Source organism: Talpa occidentalis, unplaced genomic scaffold, assembly GCF_014898055.3.
Source record: "Talpa occidentalis isolate TD23 unplaced genomic scaffold, MPIMG_talOcc4v2.1 talOcc4.4, whole genome shotgun sequence".
In the NCBI taxonomy this organism is placed as follows: Eukaryota; Metazoa; Chordata; class Mammalia; order Eulipotyphla; family Talpidae; genus Talpa; species Talpa occidentalis.
The window spans coordinates 86,706,274-86,731,796 of record NW_023604295.1 but is presented as its reverse complement, the minus strand read 5'-3'; the positions used below and the strand labels follow the sequence as shown (position 1 = coordinate 86,731,796).

The 25,523-nt window shown below is 35.2% G+C and overlaps 2 protein-coding genes across 3 annotated transcripts in view; one reads left to right on the top strand and one right to left on the bottom strand.

The window, feature by feature from the left end:
• The window catches only part of TSC22D2 (TSC22 domain family member 2), a 51,591-nt gene extending 31,228 nt beyond the window's left edge, over positions 1-20,363 (top strand). Inside the window, exons 3-4 of one of the 2 annotated variants that reach the window (XM_037525809.2) lie at positions 11,719-11,770; positions 12,720-20,363. In XM_037525809.2, the coding sequence (XP_037381706.1) occupies positions 11,719-11,770; positions 12,720-12,980 (313 nt within the window). In that variant the 3' untranslated portion in view covers positions 12,981-20,363. The remainder of the gene's footprint in view (positions 1-11,718; positions 11,771-12,719) is intronic. The other variant, XM_037525810.2, reaches the window with a different exon arrangement.
• A 3,145-nt stretch (positions 20,364-23,508) lies between these two features.
• LOC119256898 (60S acidic ribosomal protein P1-like) lies at positions 23,509-24,002 on the bottom strand. The gene has a single exon (XM_037524643.1). It carries the CDS (start codon positions 23,887-23,889, stop codon positions 23,548-23,550), a length of 342 nt encoding a protein of 113 aa, XP_037380540.1. The 5' UTR covers positions 23,890-24,002; the 3' UTR covers positions 23,509-23,547.
• Positions 24,003-25,523: the final 1,521 nt, after the last annotated feature.

The following is a 25,523-nucleotide window of genomic DNA, read 5'->3' as shown; positions in this document are numbered from 1 at the left end:
TAATTGAGGATATCAAGTAAATTTAAGGAATAACTATGATTATTTCATTCCTTGGGGTAAAACAAATACAAATATTTGTTTTTTAATAATCATAATTGATTTTTATTTGTGCCTCACTGCTTTTATTGTAAATTTAAGGTATGCTGGGATAGTATAGTATACTTTATACAATGTCAAATTCCAAGTTGATCCAAATAACATAAAGATCTAAAATTTTTAAAGGGCTTAACTATTATAAGCAGCAATCCTTTGAAATATATCTATCTTTGACTCCATTTTATGGATGAACAAACTGATTTCAGTATGTTAAACTTGATAGGATCACCCCATGAGTAAGTAGTGGAATTGAGATTTAATACCAGATTGTCTAATTCTAAAACTTATGTTCTTAAACCATTCTATTATTCTCAAGAATTCTAATTTTTGCTAAGGCTGCTGCTAAGAGATAAGCTGTTTTATACCCAGAGTGTCTGCCCCCAGAATGAAATAAAGAGAAAAACAGTTACACCAGGTGTTAGTACTCTAAAAACCTAGACAACTTTCAACTCGGGCCTATTCACATACTTTCTTTGCATTAAAGATGAGCAATTCAATTATTTGCTCCCAAACCCAAGCCATTCTAAATTTTTAAGACTTCCTACATGGAAAACTTTCATTGATTTATTAAAAGTAATATACACCTGATTATTTTCCCTCATATGATATTCTGTTCATTTCATTCAGGGAGGATGACTGTCTTTGTATTGTCTCTAGTCTAAATCAGAACAAGGCATCTATCTCTTAAAATCTCACGAGACTCATTCTTCTCGGTTTATCCCTATTTTGAAACAGCTTCCTGATAAAGTCCTTTGTTACTATTATTGTTATCCCTGGACATCGGAGACAGATTAAGAAAGTAAACATAAGGTGGCAAGAACATTTAGTTAATAACCTAGGAAAAAAAACTGGGTTTTTTGGTCAAATAATTCTAAGAACTAACCCAGTATAATTCAGGTGTGTTAAATATGTTATCCATAGAATTATGCTTTTTCTATAAAACTTTTTAAACATTTCTGTGCCTTTTTAAGAAGTAGCCATAAATGAAAAGATTAGCTATAAGATGAACAAACTTACATCCTACTAACTAGTATTTAGCATTTCACATTCTGAAAGGAATAATCTTCATTTTCACTCATTTGGTTAAGCCTCATTGTGGGAATGGGAGGATTTGTTGTTCAAAAATAACTTTTGATAGGTAAAATAGTACATAGAATTCTTGAGAAAGAAGAGGCAAATATGAGGTTGTAAGAAATAATTAGCTTTCCCATGAATGGGAATTTCTTCCCAAATCCATCTTCTTTCCTAACTTTTTTCACATTGCTTTTCTCCAATGTTTGGACTCCATTTTTCTTCTCACTATCTAAGCAAGCTCATCTTCTCAGTTTGAGCTACATCCTACATTCTGACAACGCTGAAATCTAGACTCCTAGGAGAAAGATTACTCTTGAGTTCTAGAGGCCTATTTCCTGCTTTGTGTGTTTCTACACCAAGATCTATATTCCAGATACCTCAAAATTCAACAGTCTCAAGTGAAACTTAAATTTCTCATTTTGTCATCTTTATTCCAAGATTCCTCTGCCACTCCTTCTCCCAAAAATGTAGCCACCTTCCAGTGACACATTAACAATCTCCCCACTCAGATTAACCATCTACCCACTCTTAGTTGCTCCAAGCTAAAAACTCCAGTCATGCCTGGCATTTTCTTCATTATAGGTGAGTCCTTTATCATCACTCTGATCTCTTACGAATTCCCTATGCTTCAATTGTAAAAACTATTCCATTTTACCTTGCCTTTATGCCTCTGACCAAGCAGTGTCCTCTTTGCCTTTGCTTGCTTAGGAATTCCCTCTTTTCAAGACCTGTGCTGAAAGTTACGGTCTTTCCCGCATATAAGCCCACACATACAAAAATACATCTGGGTGGTTATACCAAGATATATAAAAGTCTTTGGAACTAAATGATGAAGCAGAAAGCCCAATGAAAGTAACTTCCCTAAAGACATAGTGAATCTGAGATGAGGCCAAGCTGCGACAGGTAACTAATTCCACATCTAGTGATCTTCCCACCAGTGGACACTGTCCAGCATCATATTCTTCCATCCAATATTTGTTAGGTTTGGGCATTGTTCAGTGAAGACAGATTGGAATTTATCATTTTTTACAAATGTCATCTGGATGGATAAATGTTACTGAGATATGACAATATAGGAAGATAATAAACATGAGATATTATGATCTAGGAGTCAAAGTGGGTTATAATTGCCTCCACAAGAATTTAGATAACCTCAATGTATGAATTAGGTACTAGGGAACAATAGCACAATGGCAGGCTTAATTTCAGACTGATACTGAGGAACAGATTAAAAAAATCTTTCCCAGCTTTTTTGAATTTAGTTTGATAGCATTACCAATTTCCATTAGATAGCAATGACTGCTTAGGAAAAGTCAGTTTTGCCGTTAAATGTAGAAAAATGGCTCCGAAGATCATCCGATACAGCTATCTTATGTTATAGATAGAAAAAAAAAGCCCCAAAGACAAAGTAACAAGTAATAAATATACCAGGACTGAGCCTCTAAGTATACAGTTTGAGAGTTCAGACTTCTTAAAGTATATACATTATTTAGTGGGTGGCTACCAGCCTCGTGGTACATTTTGCACAGCACATAGAAATTTGAAAGATGGTAGATTCAACTGTTAATCTGGTAAGTGTCACAATCTCTGTGGCTATTGCCATAATAGTAATGTGGTGTGTGTGTCTTCTGGAAGGATTAGAAAAGCATTTACAGAATAGAGAAATATTTAGCTGATACCTGTAAAAGAATGGGAGGATTTCCACAGATGTGTTTCGAGAGTGAAAAACAGTATGAGCGAAGACTGGAAGCAAACTGGAGTGTCTCAAGAAGTTTAGCATAACCTAGTTTAAAAATTGAAGGGGCATTTGGAATATGGAGAAGAAAGTAAAGATTAGCATTAGAAATAACTGTCCTCCATTAGTAAACTAGTTTCTGATTTTTTTCCCCCTTTGCCCTATTTTTATGCCACTGCTGAATAATTCTGAGTTAACTTTTAGAAATGTTACTTAATTTAACTTCATAAAAAAGGTTGTTTTCATAATAGAACCATTACAGGGTGAAAATGTATTCAGTGCTTATTGGTCTCTGAAATGAAACATAAATCTTAAAAAAGCCCTACATTTTATTTACCATAACATTCTTTTTCATTGTGTTCTTCTTCCAGTTTTGTTCATTTTCATACACTTACACCATGAAAATGTCCTTAGGTAGCAAAACTGCTATTATTTCCTTATAGTCAAAGGAAAAGAATTCTTTTTGTTAACCTTTTAAAGATGAATTATCTTTACTATAAAATGACTATTAAACATAGACCTTACGCTACAAGATCTTTTCTTAATCTTTATCCTTTTCCTAAAACAGCTCAAATAATTTGAACCGTTATGTGCTTTTAATATCTTGTCAAGTTGAAAATTTGCAATTTTTCTCTATTTAAATTTTGTGTTTTTAGGGAAGATAATACTTAAAATTAGCATGAGAAATACAGATCTATTACTAGATTAAATTATACTTTAATCACTAAATTCTGATATCTTTAGAAGTTAAACATTAGCTTTTATTAGACATCATTTGGCAAAATTTGAAATCCTTTCTAAATCCTCCCCTTACTTCTGAGGTGCCAGGGTATCTACAGTCCATTGTCAGCCCTAAATTTTTCCAGGTCTGCAGGAGGTAAATTAAAGTAACCAAGAGTATACTGTCAAATTTTTATTTGCCTTAAGCCCCTTTGCCTCTGTATCCTTTATTCCCCAGAAATGATGTATATAATCATCAAATTACCTCTTGCTGCTGTGTAAACAGTACAATGAAATCTCCTTCAAGAGCCTGCTATAAATGTAATCATCGGAGTATTGAGGAAAATGCCACCTTCTTCCTACCCCTTTCTCACACCCTTTTACCTATCAGTCTGACTCAGAAGAAGGAAAATTTTTTCATTCTGTCAAACCTTGCCTAATGTCAGCCTAGTAAGAAATAACTACCAAGTGCATAAACTCCTTTTTTACCTTAAGTAGATAGGATATTGTTAACATTTTTTGTATTTAACTTAAAATAGTGGAATAGTAATTACTTTCTTAATTTATTTTGAATATTTGGCTGACAGTGGTAAAATGGCTATGCATATCTTACTCTTGTATTCTCCAGTTTGTCAAGAATGAATTTTTACATCTTCTATCTTGAGTGTTTTAATAAATTTTTAGTTTAGTTAGTTTTAAAATTAAGTTTACTTAGAATAGCCCTTTTAAGAATTTTATAACCAGATACTAAATGATATCCCCAAAATGTAGTTTGGAATGGAAAACATCTGGAAAAAAGAAGGTAAATTTAGGGCCTCCCTGGTGGCACAAGGGGTTAAGCACCACACTATGAGGCAATCCGCAGCCTCTGCAGCACAAGTTCAGTCCCGCCGGCCAGGGAGAAACCCACATGGCACAGCAGACCTCTCCTGTCTTGCCTGCTGCTCCCCTCAGCAGTGTATTTCAGTCAGTCTGCCTGTTCTGTTCCCGCTCTGTCTCTGGTGAATCCTCTCACCCGCCCCCCCAGCATCTCTGGCCTGTACCCCAGCTCTTGTGTGCATAAATGAATAAATCTTTAAAAAAAAAAAAGTGATTAAAAAAAGGTAAATTTAATGCTGTCTATACCTTTGGAAAGCATTTTTAATATACATTGTTTACATAGCCTGTTGTATCATAGATGTTTACCACAAACGTCAACTATGCACTTACCAGAACCACAACCACTATTCTGTTTATAACTATACTAAGAGTTATAAACATTATGTACACTATATTTTGAGTGGTTATAATTCACCCTAAACCAAGGAACTAAGTTTTACAAATCACAAATATCACGTTGTGATGGTGCCTATTGCAACAGTCATTAATACCTTATCTTGCAGAATGAAATAGTTCTAAAGAAAGTGGAGTTGTTGGCTCTTCTGTTCCTTTCTTTCCCCTTTTTCTTGGTTCCTGTTGTTACTTTTCCTGCCTTTTGTTCATATCTTGGGTTAACACTGTACAGGGTAATAACTCCTTCATGAGTCGTTTTCATTTTGGAATGTGTCAGTCAGTATTCTCCAAAGTTCAGTGAAAGTAGTCTTGCTTCTATCCCTGCCCCCTAGCTACTTTCCTTCCTAAACAGATACACTTTCATAGATTGTGTGAATATACTTCCAGTTTCTTTATTCATATTTAAGCAAATATGTATTATCTCCCATCACACAAATAATTTACTCGTATCTGTACCTTTACTTTTAAAGATCTCCAAGATACATTGTTCTCTTATAGCACAGAGAAAAGTATCTTTGTGGGTTTTGGTGGGGTTTTTTTATTGTTAAGAGTTTTTTTGTTTTTTTTTTTAGTAAGTTGAATGGATGACTGTGCCATGATTTACAGTCAATTCCCCATTGATAAAAGCCTTGCAACACAGTGGTGTAATATGTAGCATTATAAACACATTACTTCCTATGTATGTAGAAATAACAATAGGATAAATCCCCAGGTGTAGGATGGCTGCCTCAAAGAATGAATAAGAGTGTGTGTGTGTGTGTGTGTGTGTGTGTGTGTGTGTGTGTGTGTGTAAAATTGTGTTAGGGATAAAACAAAATTGCTCTCTATAGGAATTATAACACTGCCACTTGTACCAGCAATGTATGCGAAGGCTCATTTTCTCACAGCCTCACTAACAAAATATTAAAATTTTATATGTCTGCCAGTCTGATTAGAGAGATGGTATTGATTACATTGTAGCTTTAATCTATATTTTTATTATGAACGAAATGTTGAGTATATTTTCATGCCTTTTTTTTTTCATCTTGGTTAACTGTCCATGTGAACTCTACCCATTTTTCCATTAAGCTTTGGATCTTACAGATTTCTAGAAGTACATTTTATTTCAGGAAAATTATTGAAAAGGTTTTCCATCTTCCTATATTTTTAGGCATACTAGAAAGGCCTCTCCCACTTAAAAAGCATATTTAAAAAATTCTCCATAAATGAGTTTTTTTTAAAGGTTATTAATACAAACAATAGGGTTGACTTGAACAGAGGTGGTCTGAGGTGGAGAAAGGAAGGCTTTGGTTAATCACCTACCTTTTTGTGTATATTTTTCACTTTTATTTTGAAATAGAGATAAGGAGTTGCGCCCCCCAAAAAACCAAGGGACCTTGGTTCCAGGTACTCTTCCCCCAGTGGTAACATTTTACATGACTATAGTACAACAGCAAAACCAGAAAATTGATGCTGATGCATTACATAGCAGGCAAACTTTTTAAAACATTTATTTTCTAGCCCAGGAATTTGACCTAAAATTAATTAGTAATAGATGAATTTAAAACATGCTGAGGGCATGGGTGAGCAAGGTTTTGTAGATGCTAAAAATAAATGTCAATCATGATATAAACATTTAATTTGGACTTTTAATAGTTCTTGGTAAAAGCTTTTTTTACACCATTGTAAAACTGGTTACTTGATAAAATTAATAACATTTAGTTTTGCAAACAGCCATTTTACATACTTGCCTGGCATGAATAATAACTTTTATGATCCACAAAAATTGCTTATTTTGCATTACTAATAATGAAACTCTCCATAGAGCATTTTTGTGAGTTTTTTAAATCACAAAATAGTCTTTACATGTGTTGAACTTATGAATCACTAATTAGAATATGTAAAATTTTGAGTTCTTAATTTACTATTAACTTCATCTGGTGATTTTATTCATAATCTTAAGAGTTTTGCACTTGGCCAGAGATTAAATCTACTTGAATTTTATTTGTGTAGGCTCTTTTTTGGAAGGATAATCATTATTTACTCTTAAATTATGTTAAACTATAAACTTTAAATTCCTCTTACAAAAGAGTGATATTTTTATTCTATTTATCCTTCTAAGACTTGAACCATAGATTCATTAGATGAATGTTATGTTGTTGTTATTTTTTTTTTTTGCAGTCAGTGACAACAGTTACTTTCTAAAACAAAACATGCATTGCTTAGTGAAGAGGCAAAACATTATTCAGATTAAAAGTAATGTACTTTAATAATGATGATGTTACTGTAGAACGTATTGTGGCATGTGAGAGGGGGATGACGGTTGTAGATAATTTACTAGAAACAGTACATTATTCTTAGACTGGCCTCCAAGAAAGGTTGTAGCTTCTGCTTGTGAGTTTATGAAGAATCATTTTTACCTGGTTTGGGTGAGGGAATTGAAGTATAAATATGTCAGATTTGCCAACTCAAAGAATTTTGTACTTAATACAAAATATTTGATTTTGTAATTTGGGAAATTCCTATAATTAGAAAATTTTGATTGTAACTCAACCCAGAAAGTATGCGTCTTTGAGTCAAGCCCTTGCTCTTTTTTTAAAAAAAAAGATATTTTTACAACACCTTGCATATAGAGGCATACAATTTTAAGGTATCATCAGCTTTCTAACAGACCAATAGAACATTTCAGTTGTTAATGAGTAGTAAACTATAAGGCCTGTCTAAAGATCAATGAGCTAAGTGTCTTTTCCAAGACGTTACCTCCCTTGTTCTCAGAGTGGTACCTCTTCTAGGAATGTGCTAGATAAGATAAATGGCATATTATGAACATAGTTTAATTTTTGGATCCATGCTTAATATTTGGTGCTTAAAGTTACTCTTCATAATATATACATATAGCTCTGAATTTCTTTTAGATCATTGTAGATACTTGCTTTTTTCCTTTCCTAGTCTTATTATTAGGATACAAAAAGCATGTGTTTTGATTTTAATTAGATTTTGTTTTGATAGGTTTGAATCCTGTTCCTAGCGTTGTGTCTTGGAGCAAGTTACTTGACCTTAGTTTCATCAGTGTAAACAGAGTGTAGCTCTGGCTTGTTGTAAGGACTCTAAGGTGATGTGTCTGCCATACAGTGGGGCAGTGATTAGTGTTCTTTTTGTCTACTTTGTCACTGTTAATTAGCATTTGTATTGGAAGAACAGAAGATAGTCAAAATGTGACCACTTTAAAATAGAGAAGAAATTTGCATTATTTATGTTTTAAACAAGTAGCCATGATATTGCTGTCCACATTATTAATACAGATAAAGAAAAGTTTGTCTCAAAAGATTTTTTAATAACTGTGAAACCAAGTTAGCCTAACTTTCCTTTCACTGATTTGAATTTTTAGGGAGGAAAGATGGGATGATTTGGATGATTTGCAGAATCGCTGAGCTTTGATGCTTGGATGAAGCAGTTAGCCTATTAAGAAGGATGAAAATGTAGAAAACGTGTGAAGCCAGAGGTTTATCTGACCTCTTGTCTTCTCATTGAGGTTGCAAGTAATCTATTGTGGTAAGAGTAAGGAGGCCTGGGAAGAAAAGCTGTGGTGGTAGCCAGTCAGGATAAAATGAAATGAACAGTATGGAACATCAAGCAGTCTTACTTGTATTGGGTGGTTGGGAAAATCATGATGTATTTTTGCTTCAAAAACATAAAAGATACATCATGACTTTTCTGACAACCCTATCTAGCATTGATACTTTGAGTTTTACTTTTCCTGTGAATGTGATTGTAATTTACTTAAACACTAAATTCAAGCTCATTTAGCTCTTCTGAGCATTGCACTTACAAGTAAATAAAAATTTGTCATAAAAATTAATGTAGCCATTCTTCTTGCCTTTTCCCCCACAGAAAATATATATTCCTGTCCATTCTTTCCATAGCCATAGTTTTTATTCATCTGGTAAGGGTTGATAATGGTATGATTTGACTCTAAAAGAGTAGCCCATTGTAAACAGCTTTTTTTAAAAACTGTCCCTTGCCTTTAGAATATATTAGCACAGTATAGTTTAATAGTGACAAAGTCTTGGGAAGCCTTCCCTTAAAGTTTTTAAATTCAAAAAAACTGGATAAAACCATCAAGATAATATATGGTTAATACAATAATAAAAATGAAAATAATATGTAATACTATAACGTAAGGACAAAGGAGCAAACCTGAAGAAAACATTCATTCTGCCTCAGTTGATCTTTCCTACTTTACAAGAGTGTGAAACGCAAACCATCATGTTGATTTTGAACACAATAGAAAATGTGTTGCCCTCTTTGAAAGATACTCTTTAGCCATGTTTTGGGTCTTGAAATAGAATATACTCTCTTAGTTGTTTATTTAAGACTACCAAATTGATATCTTTCTTATAAATCAGGCTATTTAAACCAGCGGTTCTCAAATTTAGTTTTTATCAGAATCAGTTTGGGGGAGTTATTAAACTAGATTTCCTGGGCCACACCTCAGTACTATGTAATGTAGTAGGTCTGGGTAGAACCAAATATTTACATTTCTAACAAGTTCCCAGGTGATACTTGTGCTAGATCCTCACCTTGAGAATAACTGATACAGTCAAACACAAAAATTTCTGGTAACTTCCTAGTATGAGCTTCTAATTGTTTCAGATCTAATTATCATCATGTTGACTATGCAATTGAGCTCCTGTTTGTCAAGCACTATGTTTACTTCCTCACAAAGGTGAAGAAGATTAGGTATGTCCCTAATGGAGCTTGGTCTAGTAGAGTAAATAATGGCAGTATTATTTAAACTCAAATTTCACAGGTGTTTTATGAATTGAGGCATATAAACATTGTTTTAGATGGAAAAAACTGAGGTCTACAAAGGTTAAATAGTTTTCCAGAATTCACTCAGTAAGTATATAGGGGAACCATAATTTGCTGTTCTGCCCTCCTGGTCATGTGCACTTACAAAAATTTGTGAAGATTAGTGGATCATTGGAGGAATGGAGTAATCAGCTCTGCCTTAGGAAATCAGATGCTATCACAAAAGAGTTGGCCCTGGAACATCTTAAAGAATAAGTAAAAGATAGCCAGATGAATTGGAACTGTGACCATTTCCAGCTGAGGGAGCAGTTTCTGCATAGCCATGGAAACCTGAGAGAGCATATGTTCTGCAGACTGCAAATAGTTACATAGGACACTAACACAATAGACCAGATGGAGTATGAGAGGAGGGAAGACCATTGAAGGCAAGGGTCAAGGTCATGCATGAAGGGTTTTGTATACCAGACTTTTAAATAATTAGGCTATTTTTAATTCTTTGTCTTATGGTTCTCAAAGCATGGTCAGGTTGTGGAATCAGAACACCTGGAAACTTGTTAGAAATGCAGATTCCTGGGCCCCACCCTACACCTGCTAAATCAGAAACTGAAGTGGAGCCCAGCAATCTGTTTTTAACAAGACCTCCAGGTGACTTTGGTACATACTAAAGTTTGAGAACCACTACAGTAGGTTCTAGAATTCTTAAACACCTTCAAAATAGCCAAAGGTCACTATAGTAGCAGTAAATGTTTCTCCAGCTGATTTCATTTTGTTAAATTGCAATGCTTAACAAAATTAAAATAGTAGTGCTTTTTAAGGGACACATAATTTCAACATGATCCATTTATTCTTTGCACCAGTTCCTCTGTTGCTGTAAAAGAGGTCTGAGTCAGGATTAGAGTTTATTAGGTCAGCATGCAAAGAATAGCAGTGTAGTTATTTTATTGTTCCTTAGCTAAGGGAATGCTCTGGAAACTTGCTGACTGATTTTATTTTAATTACCCAAAAAAAAGCAATAAACCCTTTTTGTGAGGCTTTGGGGTTTTTACAATTGTCTTGCATTGGTTGCTTGTTAAAGTTTTCCACATTGATCAAAATTTCAAAGATTTAGAAGTTGAAAGTCCATTGATGCATTGATACCAGCCACTTCATTTTACAAATGAGGAAACTAAGGTCCAGAGAAATTAAATAGTTGATTTGCTGATGACTGTAGTAGTAGTAAAACCACGATTATAACCAGATTGCTGTGAATTACATATAGGGACCACTACATTAGACAGGATATTTCACACCATCAATCTGACATAACATTGAGGGGTCAACACCATCTAAAGTAAGAGCTTTCAGATACATTAACACCTAAATTATTTTAAGTGGGATATTCTTTATGAATAGTATTTAAAGTTTTGTATAAAAAGTGTTTAAAAACCTCTTATGTATTGATACCTAAAGTATCAGATTTGTCTTTACAAAGGGAAAAAACCTAGTAATTGTTCTTCAGAGTTTACCAAACACCAAGGGACGACTATAGATCCTTACTACTCCTAATATTTAATATATGAGAGGAGAAAATTATTCAACCTTCTGTGTCAAATCTGTAGAGAAAAAAAATATCATCCGAATTTTAATGCAGTACGTGATCACTGGGATTTCCACATTAAAGGCAATTAGGATATATAGTTGGTAAGTGAAGAATTTAAGAGTATGCTCATTCAAAACTTATCCTTTTAAATAAAGTTCACTGAATTGAGAATTACCAAATAGAATTGGGAATTACTTTTAAAATAACATATTTGTGTCATAGGCAAATTAAAAATGTTGAAACTACAAAGGATTTTTAAAAGTCATCTATTTACTGAGAACCTCGTTTTCAAAATGAGAACTCTGGGTACTGAAATTACAAGAATAGACTTTTACTACTATATTAAATTACTTTCTGGTTTTAAGTAAAACAAATGTTTTTAATTACTTTTAGCTGGAAGGGAAGTTACATTTTTTAGAATAATTTAATGAAATACTCTAATTTTTTCCAGTGCATCTGGGGGAGGTGGTGTAGCCATTGACAACAAAATAGAACAAGCAATGGTAAGTAAAAGCTTATAGTTCCCAAATATCGTTGGTTCTGTGAAGTGCTTGCTTTATCATTTCTAAGAAATAGCTAATGTTTATTTAGGTGACCAAATTATGTTTTTTTAATAATGATGTTTAGTTGAAGATGCTAGAATATTGAGAATTTTTAGTCTTGAAATACCAATGCAGTAAATATTTTCCTGTTTATGCATCTCACGTTTCATGTAGTACCATTGTTAGGGCCCGGGGCGGGGAGGGGGGGGCCATGTAATTAAAGTATATTATGTCCCCCCAAATACTTTAGCATTAGAGATAGAGACAAGAGTTTTAAAATGAAAGGTCTAATTGAAAATTATCCTTTTTTTGCATCATTTATAGGCACTATTACTCAGATTCAGTAAATGCACTTATTTCTGATGATTCTGGTTCTGATTTCTGGTGTCAGTTTTTTGGTTCCCTTAAAGATACTCTGTTCATACTGTATAAAATATTCAATTCGAGTTTTTATAAACAAGATAGGTTGTAATAAGAGCTGCTAGTCTTAAACTGTTAAAAAAAATCTTTAATGGCAGCTTTTATCTCTTAAAGCAGTACTCTAACTTGGGGTAATATCAGACAGTTTAATACCCTTGTTCTCTTTTTCTAACAGATAAGCATGTGATTTTAAACTTTATATTCCAAACTTGTGACAATTTAAGGAGCTACTTAAATTTTAGTGATTTTTGGAAATTGCTCAAAACCTTAAAGGAAAATGCAGGGCTTGCGGCCCTAGTCAGAAACTGGATTTATTCCATTTCATCTTCTTTAGAGGCAAGATGCAGTAGAGACATTGGGGGGGGGAGGGGGGAACAAAAGCAGGAAAACTAACATATAACCACTTCATGCTTATCTAAGTAGGCTACAACTGAAGAGCAATACCTTTCCCTTTCACTGATTTTGACATTCCTAATTTTGTTTTTCACAGGATCTGGTGAAAAGCCATTTGATGTATGCAGTAAGAGAAGAAGTGGAAGTTCTAAAGGAACAAATAAAAGAATTAGTTGAAAGAAACTCTTTACTTGAACGAGAAAATGCACTGTTAAAATCTCTTTCAAACAATGATCAATTATCCCAACTCCCAACCCAACAGGCCAATCCTGGTAGCACTTCTCAACAGCAAGCAGTGATAGCACAGCCTCCGCAGCCAACGCAACCTCCACAGCAGCCGAATGTCTCCTCAGCATAAAGCTTTCTTGCCTCGTTAAGAAAAAACTGAAAGCAATCTATCCCTGTGTGCCACTGGTGTTCTTTCCACTTTATACGAAAGCAAGTAGCCATGCTTCGGTTGTGTGTTTGGCCTTTTCAGTATTAGACAATCATTCTACAAGAGCTTTTCCTCTCTTTGAGATGTCATGCAGCACTGTTGATGTCCAGTTCTATGTCATCAGTACACAAGGAGACTAATAGATGGTGGTTATCAAAGCAAGCAACATCTGCATTCTACCTGGTGCGCATGAGTGGGGTCTTTTAAGAGCTTGGTGGCTCTCCGTGTTTCCTATTACCCGTGGATTTTCCCTGACTCTTCCTATCACATAAATAACAGTTCATCTAAAGAGCCACTTTCTTTCAATATCAGTAACATTTGCCTATATAAGTTTTCATTTATTTGTGTTTTATTTATTTACAGGGCTGCTATTTTCATAATGTACATGAACAATGTCACAGAACTTTTTTAATTTTTTTGAATAATTATAAGTATCAGTAAAGAAACTGAAAGACAGGATTGCATTTAATAGCTAAAACATTTAGGCAATAATTGAACAAAAGAATCCTGGCATATTTCTAACACTAATGGCAATTTACCTTTGGTATTTATTTTCAGTAGTAAAGACCCAGCTTGAATGTAAATTTTGTATAGTGTAAGTATGAAGAACATAGTGCAACTGTACAGGTAGTCACCAGTTATTGTGGTATAATAAATAATTGGGCTATTTTGATGAAGAAAACTGTTCATTTGTTTCTACTTTCTAATAGAGAAATTGCCACGATTCCTCTGCTTTTTGACATTTCGTATGACTTTTTTTTTTTTTTTTTTTTTTTTTTTTTTTTTTTCCGGGTGGGAATAAAAAGCTGTGAAATTGTTCAACCTACTTTGTAACCAAAGAAGCAAAGCTGTGTAATAGAGTTTGTTGTTTTTTTTTTTTATAATGCACATTCTTTATGTATTTTTATTTAGTGTTTTCTCGGTCACAATTTTCTTTGCTGTCTAGCATGATCTGCATGACCTATAATCTTTGAACCACTTTCGTACCTCATGTTTTTATCCAGCACTCTTATTGTAATATGTACTAGTCTGTGAACAATGTTAAATAAAAAAAGAACGAACAGGTAGTACGGTGGAGCTGACCTAGTGTACTCTACACTAGTTATTAAAAAAAATGAAGTGAGCCATCTTTTTGTTCATTTAAAATGGTGTTTTGAATTTCGTATGCAGAAAATGTTTTGTTACATTGCAGATTTTAATGTATTTAATAAATGCAACATGGCAGATTAAGTGCAGTGTATACTGAGTATTTAAATTAAAATGTACATTTCATAAATACAGTTTCAAAAGAAAGCATCATTTTGTGTATACTAACACATTAAGTGTATGTCAGAAATTGATGTATAAATATATATTTTAACACATTTTCTGAAATTAAACTGCAGTTTTGTTGAAATATTTGGCTCTATATGTGTTCAAAATTTAATTTGACTAGATTTGTATCTTCACAGTTCAATTCCTTAAATGAAAACCTGTTACTAGTGACTTCATGACAGTTCTTAGATTTTCATAGTAAAATAACTTAAAGAATGCAAGAATGGTGAGCAATATTTGTACTCAATACTCATCTTATGTCACTGACATTTAAAGAGGAATCCTTGTCTACCAAAACTTTTACTTGAATTCAGAAAGGTGCCTGTAGTAATTAACATGCTCTGAATCTATAACTAGCTAGTGAATGAGGAATTAATGAGAACCAACAACAGCTAGCTCTTTGTGCTAAGAGTATAAATAAGTGTTCTTTATTAAAATAAAAACTATCAGATTAACCACAAACTAAATGCATAAAATCAGGGTTGTTTATGTGGGATTACCAAATATTTTTATTCTGGTTGTACTGCAGAATATATTCTATATAAATAATTTTAATGTTAATGAGTACCATTAAAAATAAAAAGTTCAGTTCATAGGTTTAAAGAAGCAATCCTAATGATGTGGAATAAGATTTTTAAGTGGAGCACCACAGGTGAGAGAGAGAGTGAAGCTTCCATGTCGAAATACTAACCAAATGGCTCATTAGGTGTGCCCTTCAGGTTCTAACTAGTAATACAAGCAGAGAAAAACTAGTCTTAGAAAAAAATGAGGGTTTTTTGATGAAAATGCAGAAATTTTGTTCTGGGGATTGAAACTATCAACATAAAAGTAATCATCACAAAGGAAATGGTGTTATTTTAAGATAATTAAAAGCAATTATTACTATGTTTACATTTAAAAGAGCCACAATAGAAAAGAGAACATGGATAGTACACAGAAGAAATAAATGGCAGTTTCTAAAGTTTCAACCTCTAATAATCAAAGAAGTGTAAATTAACACTTTTAACTAATTGTTGCATCTTAAATAGCAGAAAGGCAATTTAATGTGGAAAATTAAAACACTCCTGTGTACATCTTGTGATTTGGCAATATATATCAAGGACCCTAAATGTTAATAAATTTTTCATTTTAATAAAATGAGAAGATACTCAACTTACGGTGCAGAGTTCAAAAAGTGCAACAGTGCCTGTCCTCTTCTCTCCCATTCCCACCCCTGTTTTCCTGGATCCCTGGAGATCCAACCTTCCCCCATACATAAACCCCAAATGTGAAAGGAAGCCTTTATATCCAAATGTACTCTCGTGAGGCTCATCCCCATTCCAAAGTCGAGAAGAAATTTAAAGTTGAGGAAGCTGTTGTGCTTTTTAGCATGTATATGTTGTATTTGGAAACCACATCAAGCATTCCCCTAATTCAATTGTGTAGGATCATAAATTTCAGTTTTACCTTGGTGAACTAGGGTCACCAGCTCCACATAACAGGAATATTAATTTGAAATGCCAAGTTGAGACACAGCCTTACAGAAATGCCACCTATAATTGTCTCAATGCCCACAGACCAGAATGCCACATAAATTTTGTGTCAGTTTATTTTAGCCAGACAGAAAATGGCAGAAAATTTTCTCACATGGCAATATGTCTGAAAACTAACTACCCCCCCCAAAAAAAATCATTTTAGATCATTGATAAAATTTACAGCTTGCTTACAAAAGAAAAAGGATGACAGGTATTAAGTATGCAGTTTACTTCCATAATCCTAATGTCTGAAATAGCTGGATATTTTCTTCTGAGCTAAGTAGAAATATTAAGGATGCTTTATCATTAAGCTCCCCTCTTCCCCCACAGTTACAGATTTTATTATTCACAGGTCCACAGATGTCAGGTCAGAGATAGTTATTTCACTAAATTCCAAAATAATCACCCCAGGGCCTTTAAAAAGGGGGTAGAGGAGTTCTTAAAATTACCAAAATATCCGTTCTCCATGGAAATGTATCTTTGTAGAACCAGAAATTGCTAGTTTTCTAAAACAGACTTTTAAGATGATCTGCAGTGACGTGTTTAGTTTTGTTTTTTTTTTTTTAAAGAAGCTTTATAACTCAGTGGTAGGCACTTTATGACATGACAGTTCTCTTCAATAATCCAGTTTACAGTTTGAGGAAATACAACATATACAATGCAATAATAAAGACAGTCATAGATGGCTTGACAAAAGTTTACACCTGAGTCTTAAGTGTACATAAGAAAACTACTCAAAGGCTTAAGGCGAGCATACACAAAGCTCTGAGTAGCCACAGAATTGTGTCACAGAAGGCAGATGGACAATGACTGCCACTCCCAGCTTAGTAGTTGGGCATCTCTTCAGAAAGCAAGAATGATTTATTGAATGATTTTAAGAAAGGGGATTGTGGTCAGACTTAGATTTTTTTAAAACTTCTAGTGGCAGGTGGGAGGAAAATTACAGGACTAAAACTGGAAGCTGAGGAATAATTTCTGGGGGAGAACAATTATCCAGAATAGAAGTGAATATGCAGTTATATTAGATAATCTGGTGACTTTCATGAAGTTTTTCAGGTTTTTCTGTACCATTTTTTTCCTCCACAATGAATATTCTATCCCCAACATCTTTCTTGCTCCAAATCTTTAATTTTCTTCTAACAGCTATATCTCTCTGAAATCAAAGTCTGTTTTCTACTAAAGGAATTTCAAGAATTAGCAAAAGGATGAGGGTAGGAGGAATAGAGGAACGTGACTGTCACTCCATGTCTCTGTGTAAATTCAGCTCTGAAAAACTAAAAGTCCTTATATGGTGAGTAGGACTAGCATGACCCAGGAGCTTGAATTCAATGCCTATCCCTTGTTTCTCAAAAAAGACAATATGGATTCTGTCCCTGTCACAGATACTGACAGCACAAGTCACAGTAGGTTTTGCTAGGCTTCTGCCTTTCATTCTTTGACACAGGTTGATTCAGAAGCTGTTTTCCATATAAATCTGTCTAAGCAAAACAGGACTTTTCACCCATCTCTCCCACCACAAGCCAAGTAATCTGTGTTTCCACCCCAGTCCATGATTCTACTTTGCTGGTAATCCATGTTTCTATTTTCTAGCAATACTAATAGTTTATTGTTTAGTAGTGTGTATTGGTGCCCTATTTTCTTCTTTTTTGGATGTTCCAAAGTGCATCCTTGTTTCATGTATTTCTATAATAGGTCTGTTCTATAGCAAGACCTGTCTTTGAATGCACATACTTCTTCTGTTAGTGGTACAATTGGTGTTCACTGTTAAAAAATGCTTAAGTGAGATGCTATACACAGCAAATTAAAGGTCATAGATAACCTCTTTATAATAGAAGTATCATGAATAAAGTAAAGACAGCAATGTTCAGGATTTGGCATGGGGAAGTATGAAGCTGGTATTTTGCACAATCCTCTTGATTGTAGAACTTAACATACCTAGATGATACAGCTTTATTTTTCCTTCTCATCAGAGAAAATGATGGATTAGGGAATTCGGTGTCTGCTCTCATAGGTTAGTATAAAGAGACCGTCTAAGTTTATGAACTAAGTAAGACATTGCCCAGAGAAGCCAAAGTTCCCTTTGAAAGAGGGTAGGAAAAAATATGCTAATGTAGGTCATAAAATAACCAATATTTTTTAAACGAGGTAAATGCCACAGTCCAATGCTTACATTTGAAAAATTGAGTGCAGCTTTTCACTTTGCTTGTTTGCATGCCTAATACACTACTCTACATAACAATTTTACAGCATCCTTGCCCACTGCAATCCGAAATGTTTTCCAAGTCACAGTTCTGCTGTCACTTCACAGGCAAGCAGTGTATCCTAAGATAGATCATTCCCAAGGAAGTCCATGGACAGGGAGGGAACATTTACCCCAGACTTGAACGTGAAATAACATCAGAGCATTGTCCAGTTCTAGTGTCGCTATGTATATATTTTAATCAGGTGACAGATGGATAAAAATAAAGTATGTAAAGCTTTGTAAAACCCCTAAAGCGAAGGTTTTATTTTGAGAAATTTTGGATTTTATTTTTTATTTTATGAAAATATTACAATTCAATTCTATTTCACTTTTGGTGCTGTACCCTGTACTAGATATTTGGGGATAGGAAAATGAATGGGACATGATTTTTATGCTCTAGGATCTTATAGTTCAGTGTAAAAATAAAGTCTTAAGTGCCATATTGTTTATTCAAAGTACATGTCATAGTTTGTGGACCTGATAACATTTGTTGAATAAAAAATTCATGTAAAACAACACTAATATTGCCATGCTATATGAAGTCCTTAGACATTTCCAGGAAACAACTTTAAATCGCCAACAAGCATTAACATCGTCAACTAATAGTTCTAGAAGGAGGGGAACTGATAAAAACCCTCCCTTCTCTACGTTGGAACTGTGAGATGTCCCCTAAAAAAGAGTTCATCTGAGAGAGATTTATGCATATCTTTACTGTTCTGTGTTTGTATATATAATGGAGTGGATTTAAAACAAGCTTAACTAGAATAGGATATGTGTGTCGTAAATTATATCATCTATTGTCTTATTAGCAATACGCTGATTATCTTGGCTGACAACATCAGCTACCATTAAGTGAACTAAGTTAAGAATAACTCAGGTGACTTATGCCAAAAATAAATCTGTGATAAAACTGAGAATCTAGAAACAAACACAAATACATATTGAGCAAATTATAAAAGTGGCATTTCAAATCAGTAAGGGAAGAATGGATTATTTGACAAATAGTATTTGGGACAGCATAACCACAAAGGGAAAAAAAAAATAATTTTGTTCTCTAACTCACAAAAAAATTAATTCTGGCTAGACTAGAACTGAATGTTATACTTTTGAGTCATATATTCCTTTTAGAAATTGAGAAATTTTCCACCCTCTCCTGTGAAAATGTTCATAAGCAAAATGTTTCACAAAGAGATTATGGAGAGATATTCAACCTCAGCACAATGAGGGAAATGTGCATTAAAATGTAAGAAATCTCAGATTCAATTGGCAAATGTTTAAAATATATATAAACCAAGAGCTGGTAAGGAAATCCCATGTTGCTGGTGAGTGTATAAACTGGCCATTTTAAGACTTAAAATTCTCATGTCCTGTGACCTAACAATTTCAACTTTTAATGAAATACACTCTACATACTTGTGTTCACCAGGCAGCTTGTACAATGATGTCAATTGTACCTTTGTAAGAGTATAAAATTGGAAAAACAAAACCACCAAGAAGATGGAGCATGGTACATATTACGAAGTGCCTGGCATCACTAAAAAAGAATGAGAATCCTACATATACTGACATGAAAAGATATTTAAAATCTTAAGTTTTTTAAAAGTTTGGGAAAAAGTTGAATGACAATACATGTAATGCATATGCCACTGATGTTAAAAGACGTATCACACACATTCACACACAAACACTATATAGTACACTTTTTAAGTACCTGTTGGTGTATAATAAAAATGTAGAGGGAGGGTCTGGAAGGATACTAACCAAACTGTAAACTGTAGCTTGAAAGAGTGCATTAGCTTTAACTGTAATGTTTGATGTTTCTGAGTATGCATTCATGTATTGTTTATGTAATGACAAATTAATAAATAGAAATAAAATAAAATAGGTGTCTGTCTGCTAATGTTTCTTCTGGTGCTCTGGATCTCATGGTCTTCTGCTTTCTCCCCTCCCCTGCTTGTTTTTCTCTTTCTCCCCTATCTCTTCTACTTTGCGCTCTCCTCTGGCATCATCACTTCACTATTTGTATAGACTCAATCAATAAATGATCAATAAATAAGAAAGAATCCTGTTAGATCAGTTTAGCAAGAATCTCTCTACCCTTGGTATCTCCCCTTAATAATTTTCCATCCACCAATCCTTCCCTCAACTTGCTCCTTGACTACAAATTCCCACTTTTCCTTCCTGTATTTATAATAGAGCCAGTTCTTTGCTGAAGTCTATTTTGCCCTATTGCTAGTGTGCCTGAATAAAATTGACTTTTACCATTTTAAAAAGTAAGTAAATAAGTAATCCTCTTTTAGCTGGCAATGTGCCTCCTCCATTTGCTTTTTCTGCTACTTCTTTTCATTTCCAGTTACTACTTGTCACACCCAGTGTGACTGGGGTTCTAGCACTCCCCAAACTATTCTCATCAGTCACCAGTGATCACTTTGTTGTTAATCCTATCTGTTTCAGCTCTTAGGTTATTTAATGGTTTTACCTAATTTCTGTTTACTACCATTTGTTCAGTCTAGTAGATATTTTTGTATCTATCTTTCTGCTTTTTTTAATTTAAGGAATTTCTATTGTAAAAAAAAGTCATAATTTTTATTAAAAATTCAAATTGGATTGAAAAATCTTTTAGTAAATTAATCTGTACTGACTTGTTATTATTACTGTCATATAGATGCATTTCTACCATATTATTTTGTGTTTTCTCCTTAAAGTATTTTCTGGATTCTTCCCTTTTTCTGGCTTTTATTAAATTGATCATTTTCTCATTTGTTTTTATCCCTTTAATGGGTAGGAAGTTGTATATTCCATGTCCATTCTTTCAGTGGTTTATCTCACCAATTTTTTCAATTATCCCATTGTGGCAATTTTCAATCATGTACAAAAGTAAACAGTATAACGAATTCCTATGTAACTATTATCCCATGCAAACAAATACCTACTCATGACCGTTGTATTATTTACACTTGTACCCACTTTCTCCATGATCCTCTGGATTATTTTGAAAGAAATGCAAGATATAATATCATCCACCATTTACATATATTATATTTCAGTATGCCTGTGTAACAATTTTTTTCAATAATCATTACACCATTACTTTGAATTCAGGTCAAGATAAGGTCAATTACAATTATAATTACAATTTTTGTACAATATTTTATCCATATTCATGTACAGTAGTATATTCTTCCATCACATAATGTCTGGTTGTGTCTAATTTGTGATGTTAGCAGAATTGATAATCATTGCCTAGACCCATTAGCCTATTAATTCTATCATTTCTTCTCACTCATTAGTAAAGCATTTCTCAACAGAGAAACTTGTCCTGATCAACTGTTCAGTTACTTTGAGCTATAATTCATATAAAAAAGCAGGGGTTTAATTCTTTCATTTCTTGGTTGTCAAAATACTGAGTCAAATACCTAGAATGGAATAAAAATAAGTAGTGATTGAGGAAGACTTACTCTAATAGTTTGCTCTGAGAAGAAGGAAGAGAGAACTAAGTGAGTTGATTTACGATGCAATGTTTCAGGTATTGGTAGAAACCAGGAAATAATAGCCTCAAAAAGTATGAGGCCTGGACATTTCCTGGAGACCTGGCTGAGTTTGGAGTTACTTCTGAATCAAGAATAACTTGAGGGAATGCAGGTCAGAAGTCCATATATGGGTAGAGTGGGGGCTGGTTCAGAAGCAGCATCAGCAGCAAGAAAAAGAAGGTCAAAGTACCCTGAGGATGAAAAGTGTGAGAGTTCACAAATGAGCAGTGGACTTCTATGTGTTTACCTTCCGCCAGATGGAGACTGGACCCATTCTCTTTACAAGAGCAAGTCAGGATGTTTCCTAAGTAGTTCAGCCTGGCATCAGTAACATATAGCTTATGCAGCATGACTTCTAAGGTCAACCGTGAAGATCAGCAGCATAGTACCCATGTGTTCTATTGTCTTTGCCAACCTTGTGTTGACTCTCCATGAAAATCAATTTCTTGGGCCTCCCCGGTGGCACAGTGGGTTGTGCGCAGCGCTGTGAAGCTATCTGCAGACTCTGCAGTGCGGTTTCTATCCCTGATGGCTGGGTAGATACCCACATGGCGCAGCAGACCTCTCCTGCATCACCCGCTGCTCCCCTCATCAGTGTTTTCGGTCGTCTGCCTGTTCTGTTCTCTGCCTTGTCTCTGGTGAATTCTCTCACCCTCCCATGCCTCTGGCCTGTACCCCAGTTCTTGTATAAATAAATAAATCTAAAAAAAGAAAAAGAAAAAGAAAAAATTGCTTAAAAAAAAAAATCAGTTTCTTTACATTCCCATGATTCTTGCCCTGAACACAAGAGGCTTTCATGTTATGACATCAGCTTAAGAATTGAGATGGTTGGCACAAGAACCTACTGCTGTCAACCCTCCCAGTAGCCATTGGCTCACCCACTTTCCTCTAGCCAGCACTCTTTCCCTTTCTTCTCCCTTGTCCCATTCCATGATGTCCCTCCTTGACTGTCCTTGTTTAGTACTCATTGAGAAGAATTGAAAGGAACCCCTTCCCAGGAATATCAATTTCTTTTTAAATGGGACTCCTGAAGGCTGCCCTGTCCTTGTTCTCTGGAGAGAATGAACAAGTGATGACTTGGTATTAACTGCAGAAACAGAGCCAGCCCCTTTCTTCCAGCAACTTTCAGTTCCAAACCTGTAAGTCTTGGAGTTTTCACTGACTTCACCTCCTGAGCCCATCCCATTCAGCATTAAGTAATGGCTGTGCTGACAGCTGACTCCTCCAGGAATGCAACTTTCCTGGAGGTTTTCTCTGCTCAGATAATCATACCTTGGGAGGAAACACTGGTTGATACAAGCCTCTACCCCTGGATATTCAGGAATGTCAGCATGGGAGGTAGGGAGTCTCTCGTGGGCAGGAGGGGAAAGGGCGGTAGGTTTCTGGGAACTACAGGCAAGACTTAAAGTGAATAGGAAATAGGGGGCGGGAGGCAGGCTGAAAGCCAGAAGCTGCGTGGAGTGGTGTACACCTGGATGGGCCCCTGGTGCCCTTGATATCTGGGAAACTTCAAACCAGGTCACCCTCGAAGATAAATTCTGAGAGACAGGGACTAACATTTGCATTTCTGGCACCTAGTCATCTGTGAAGGAAGGAAGGAAGTCGAGTTCACATTTATATTCACATGCTTTATTCTTGAGTTTTCTGATGTGTAAATGTAATCTGAGAAAACTAAACCCTAGACTGCTTGTGAGGATTAAACAAATGAAATATGTCCTTGCCCATAGAAAGCTTGCTTAGACATCTGGCTGAGGCCATGCTCTATTTCCTCCTCACATTTTGACCAAAAGTTCTGGGAAATGATTAGACACATTTTATTCTTTTTTTATTTTTGTTTTTTGGTTTTTTTTAAGAGTTCAAATTTTTATTGAACGTGTTACAAAAGACCTTTAGTCAAAAAGACCAAAGCCCATGTCATCATCAGACTCCTCACATTCTTTCTTTGCCTCTACTTTTTTCTCCTCAGCTGGAACAGCAGCAGTGGAAGGAGCAGGACCACCTGCAGGGGCAGCCCCTGCAGCTGGGGCAGGCCCACCAGCCCCTACATTGCAGATGAGACTTCCAATGTTGACATTGGCCAGGGCCTTTGCAAACAAGCCAGGCCAGAAAGGTTCAACACTTGCACCCTCTGCTTTAATGAGCGCATTGATCTTACCCTCCGTGACTGTCACCTCGTTGACGTGCAAGATGAGAGCCGAGTAGATGCAGGCGAGCTCCGAGACCGAAGCCATGGTGCGGGCGAGGGCTGGACAGACGCTGCCGGGCGCGGTGCTAGTCGCCGGATGAAGTGAGGGGCTCACCCCAACGCGGCCTTAGCTTCCTCGGAAGGACCGAGCACCTTAGCGACAGCCGAGGAAAGCTGATTAGATACATTTTAGACCTTGGGATATGATAGTATCTATGATAATCCAGCTCATGTAATTTAAAACACCTTATCAAAATCTTTTTAGTATATTTTAATTGCATTTCCATTATTTTGCATCCTTGTTAGTATTTTGACAGTACAGGATTTCCCCCTCAAGTGTAGTCACTATAGCACTCTCTCCACCAAATCCCCGGTGAGTCCTCCACCACAGTCCATATTGCTCCCCATCTCTCTCTTCCCTCTCCTCCTCTGGAGGCCACAGATATGACCAGCTTTCAAGGGTTGGTTTTAATATTTGTTTTTATCTGAGCCTTTGTGTGATTTCTCTATATTCCACCTGTAAGAAACACCAACTGCTATTTATATTTCTATTTTTTCACTTCACCGGTTTTATTTTTTATTTATTTTATATATTTTTACATCATTTTTCATTTTTGCACAATGTATGCATTTTCATCTTTGTTATAGTCCCTGTAAAATTCCCACCACCCTTGTTTTGATCCTACTCCTTTCTCCCCATTCCCGCCTTCATAGTGTGTCTCTGGTTTATAGTTACCAGTTGATTTTTATCATAATTAGTCATTTTCCTGATTCCTTATTTGGGTCTTCTAAATTCCTGCTATGAGTGAGATCATCCGGTATTTTTCTTTTTCTTTCTGGTTCATTTCACAGAGCATGAGCCCTTTCAGCAATATCCATGTTGCTGCAAATGGCATGAGTTTATCTTTTTTGATTCCACAAAATCCCTTGAAATTCATGTAAATGAAATCATGCAGAATTAATGTTTTCAGCCTGGCATATTTTGATCAAAGCAATGTTTCTGAAGATTCATACATGTAGAACATCAGTAATTAATCGCATTGTATTGCTGAGTGGTATTTGGTTTTTTGTTGTTTTTTTATTTAAGATTTATCTATGCATACAAGACTTGGGGTGTAAGCCAGAGGAACGGAGGGTGAGAGGATTCACTAGAGACAGAGTAGGGATGAGAGCAGGCAGCTCTACTAAAATACACTGTTGCGGGGAGCAGCAGGTGAGACAGGAGAGGTCCGCTGCGCTATGTGGGTTAGCTCCTGGCAGGGGATTGAACTTGTGCGGCAGTGGCTGGCCGTAGCTTCATAGTGCTGAGACTTTAACCTCTGTGCCACCAGGGAGGCCATGCTGAGTGATATTTCATTGTAGAGATGTGCCACAGATTATCCATTCTTGTTGAAGTATATCTGGGCTGCTTTCTAGTGGGAATTATTACACACACGCACACGCACAAGCACAAGCACGATAAGCCTGCATGACATTTGTGGACATGTTGTTTTCATTTCTCTTGGATAAGTTACTAGTAATGGCTTATATGGTAAATGTATGGTAACTTGATTTTAAAGGCTGCCAAAATATTTTCCAAAGTATTCTTTTTTTGTGAATTGTCTCTCCAAATCTTTTGCTCATTTTAAATTAGATTGTTTGATTTCTTATATCTAATTATAATATCTTTGCATGTAAAAT

Coding starts and splice junctions, on each gene's coding strand:
- LOC119256898 (XM_037524643.1), bottom strand. CDS start 23,889: ATGGCTTCGGTCTCGGAGCTCGCCTGCATCTACTCGGCTCTCATCTTG.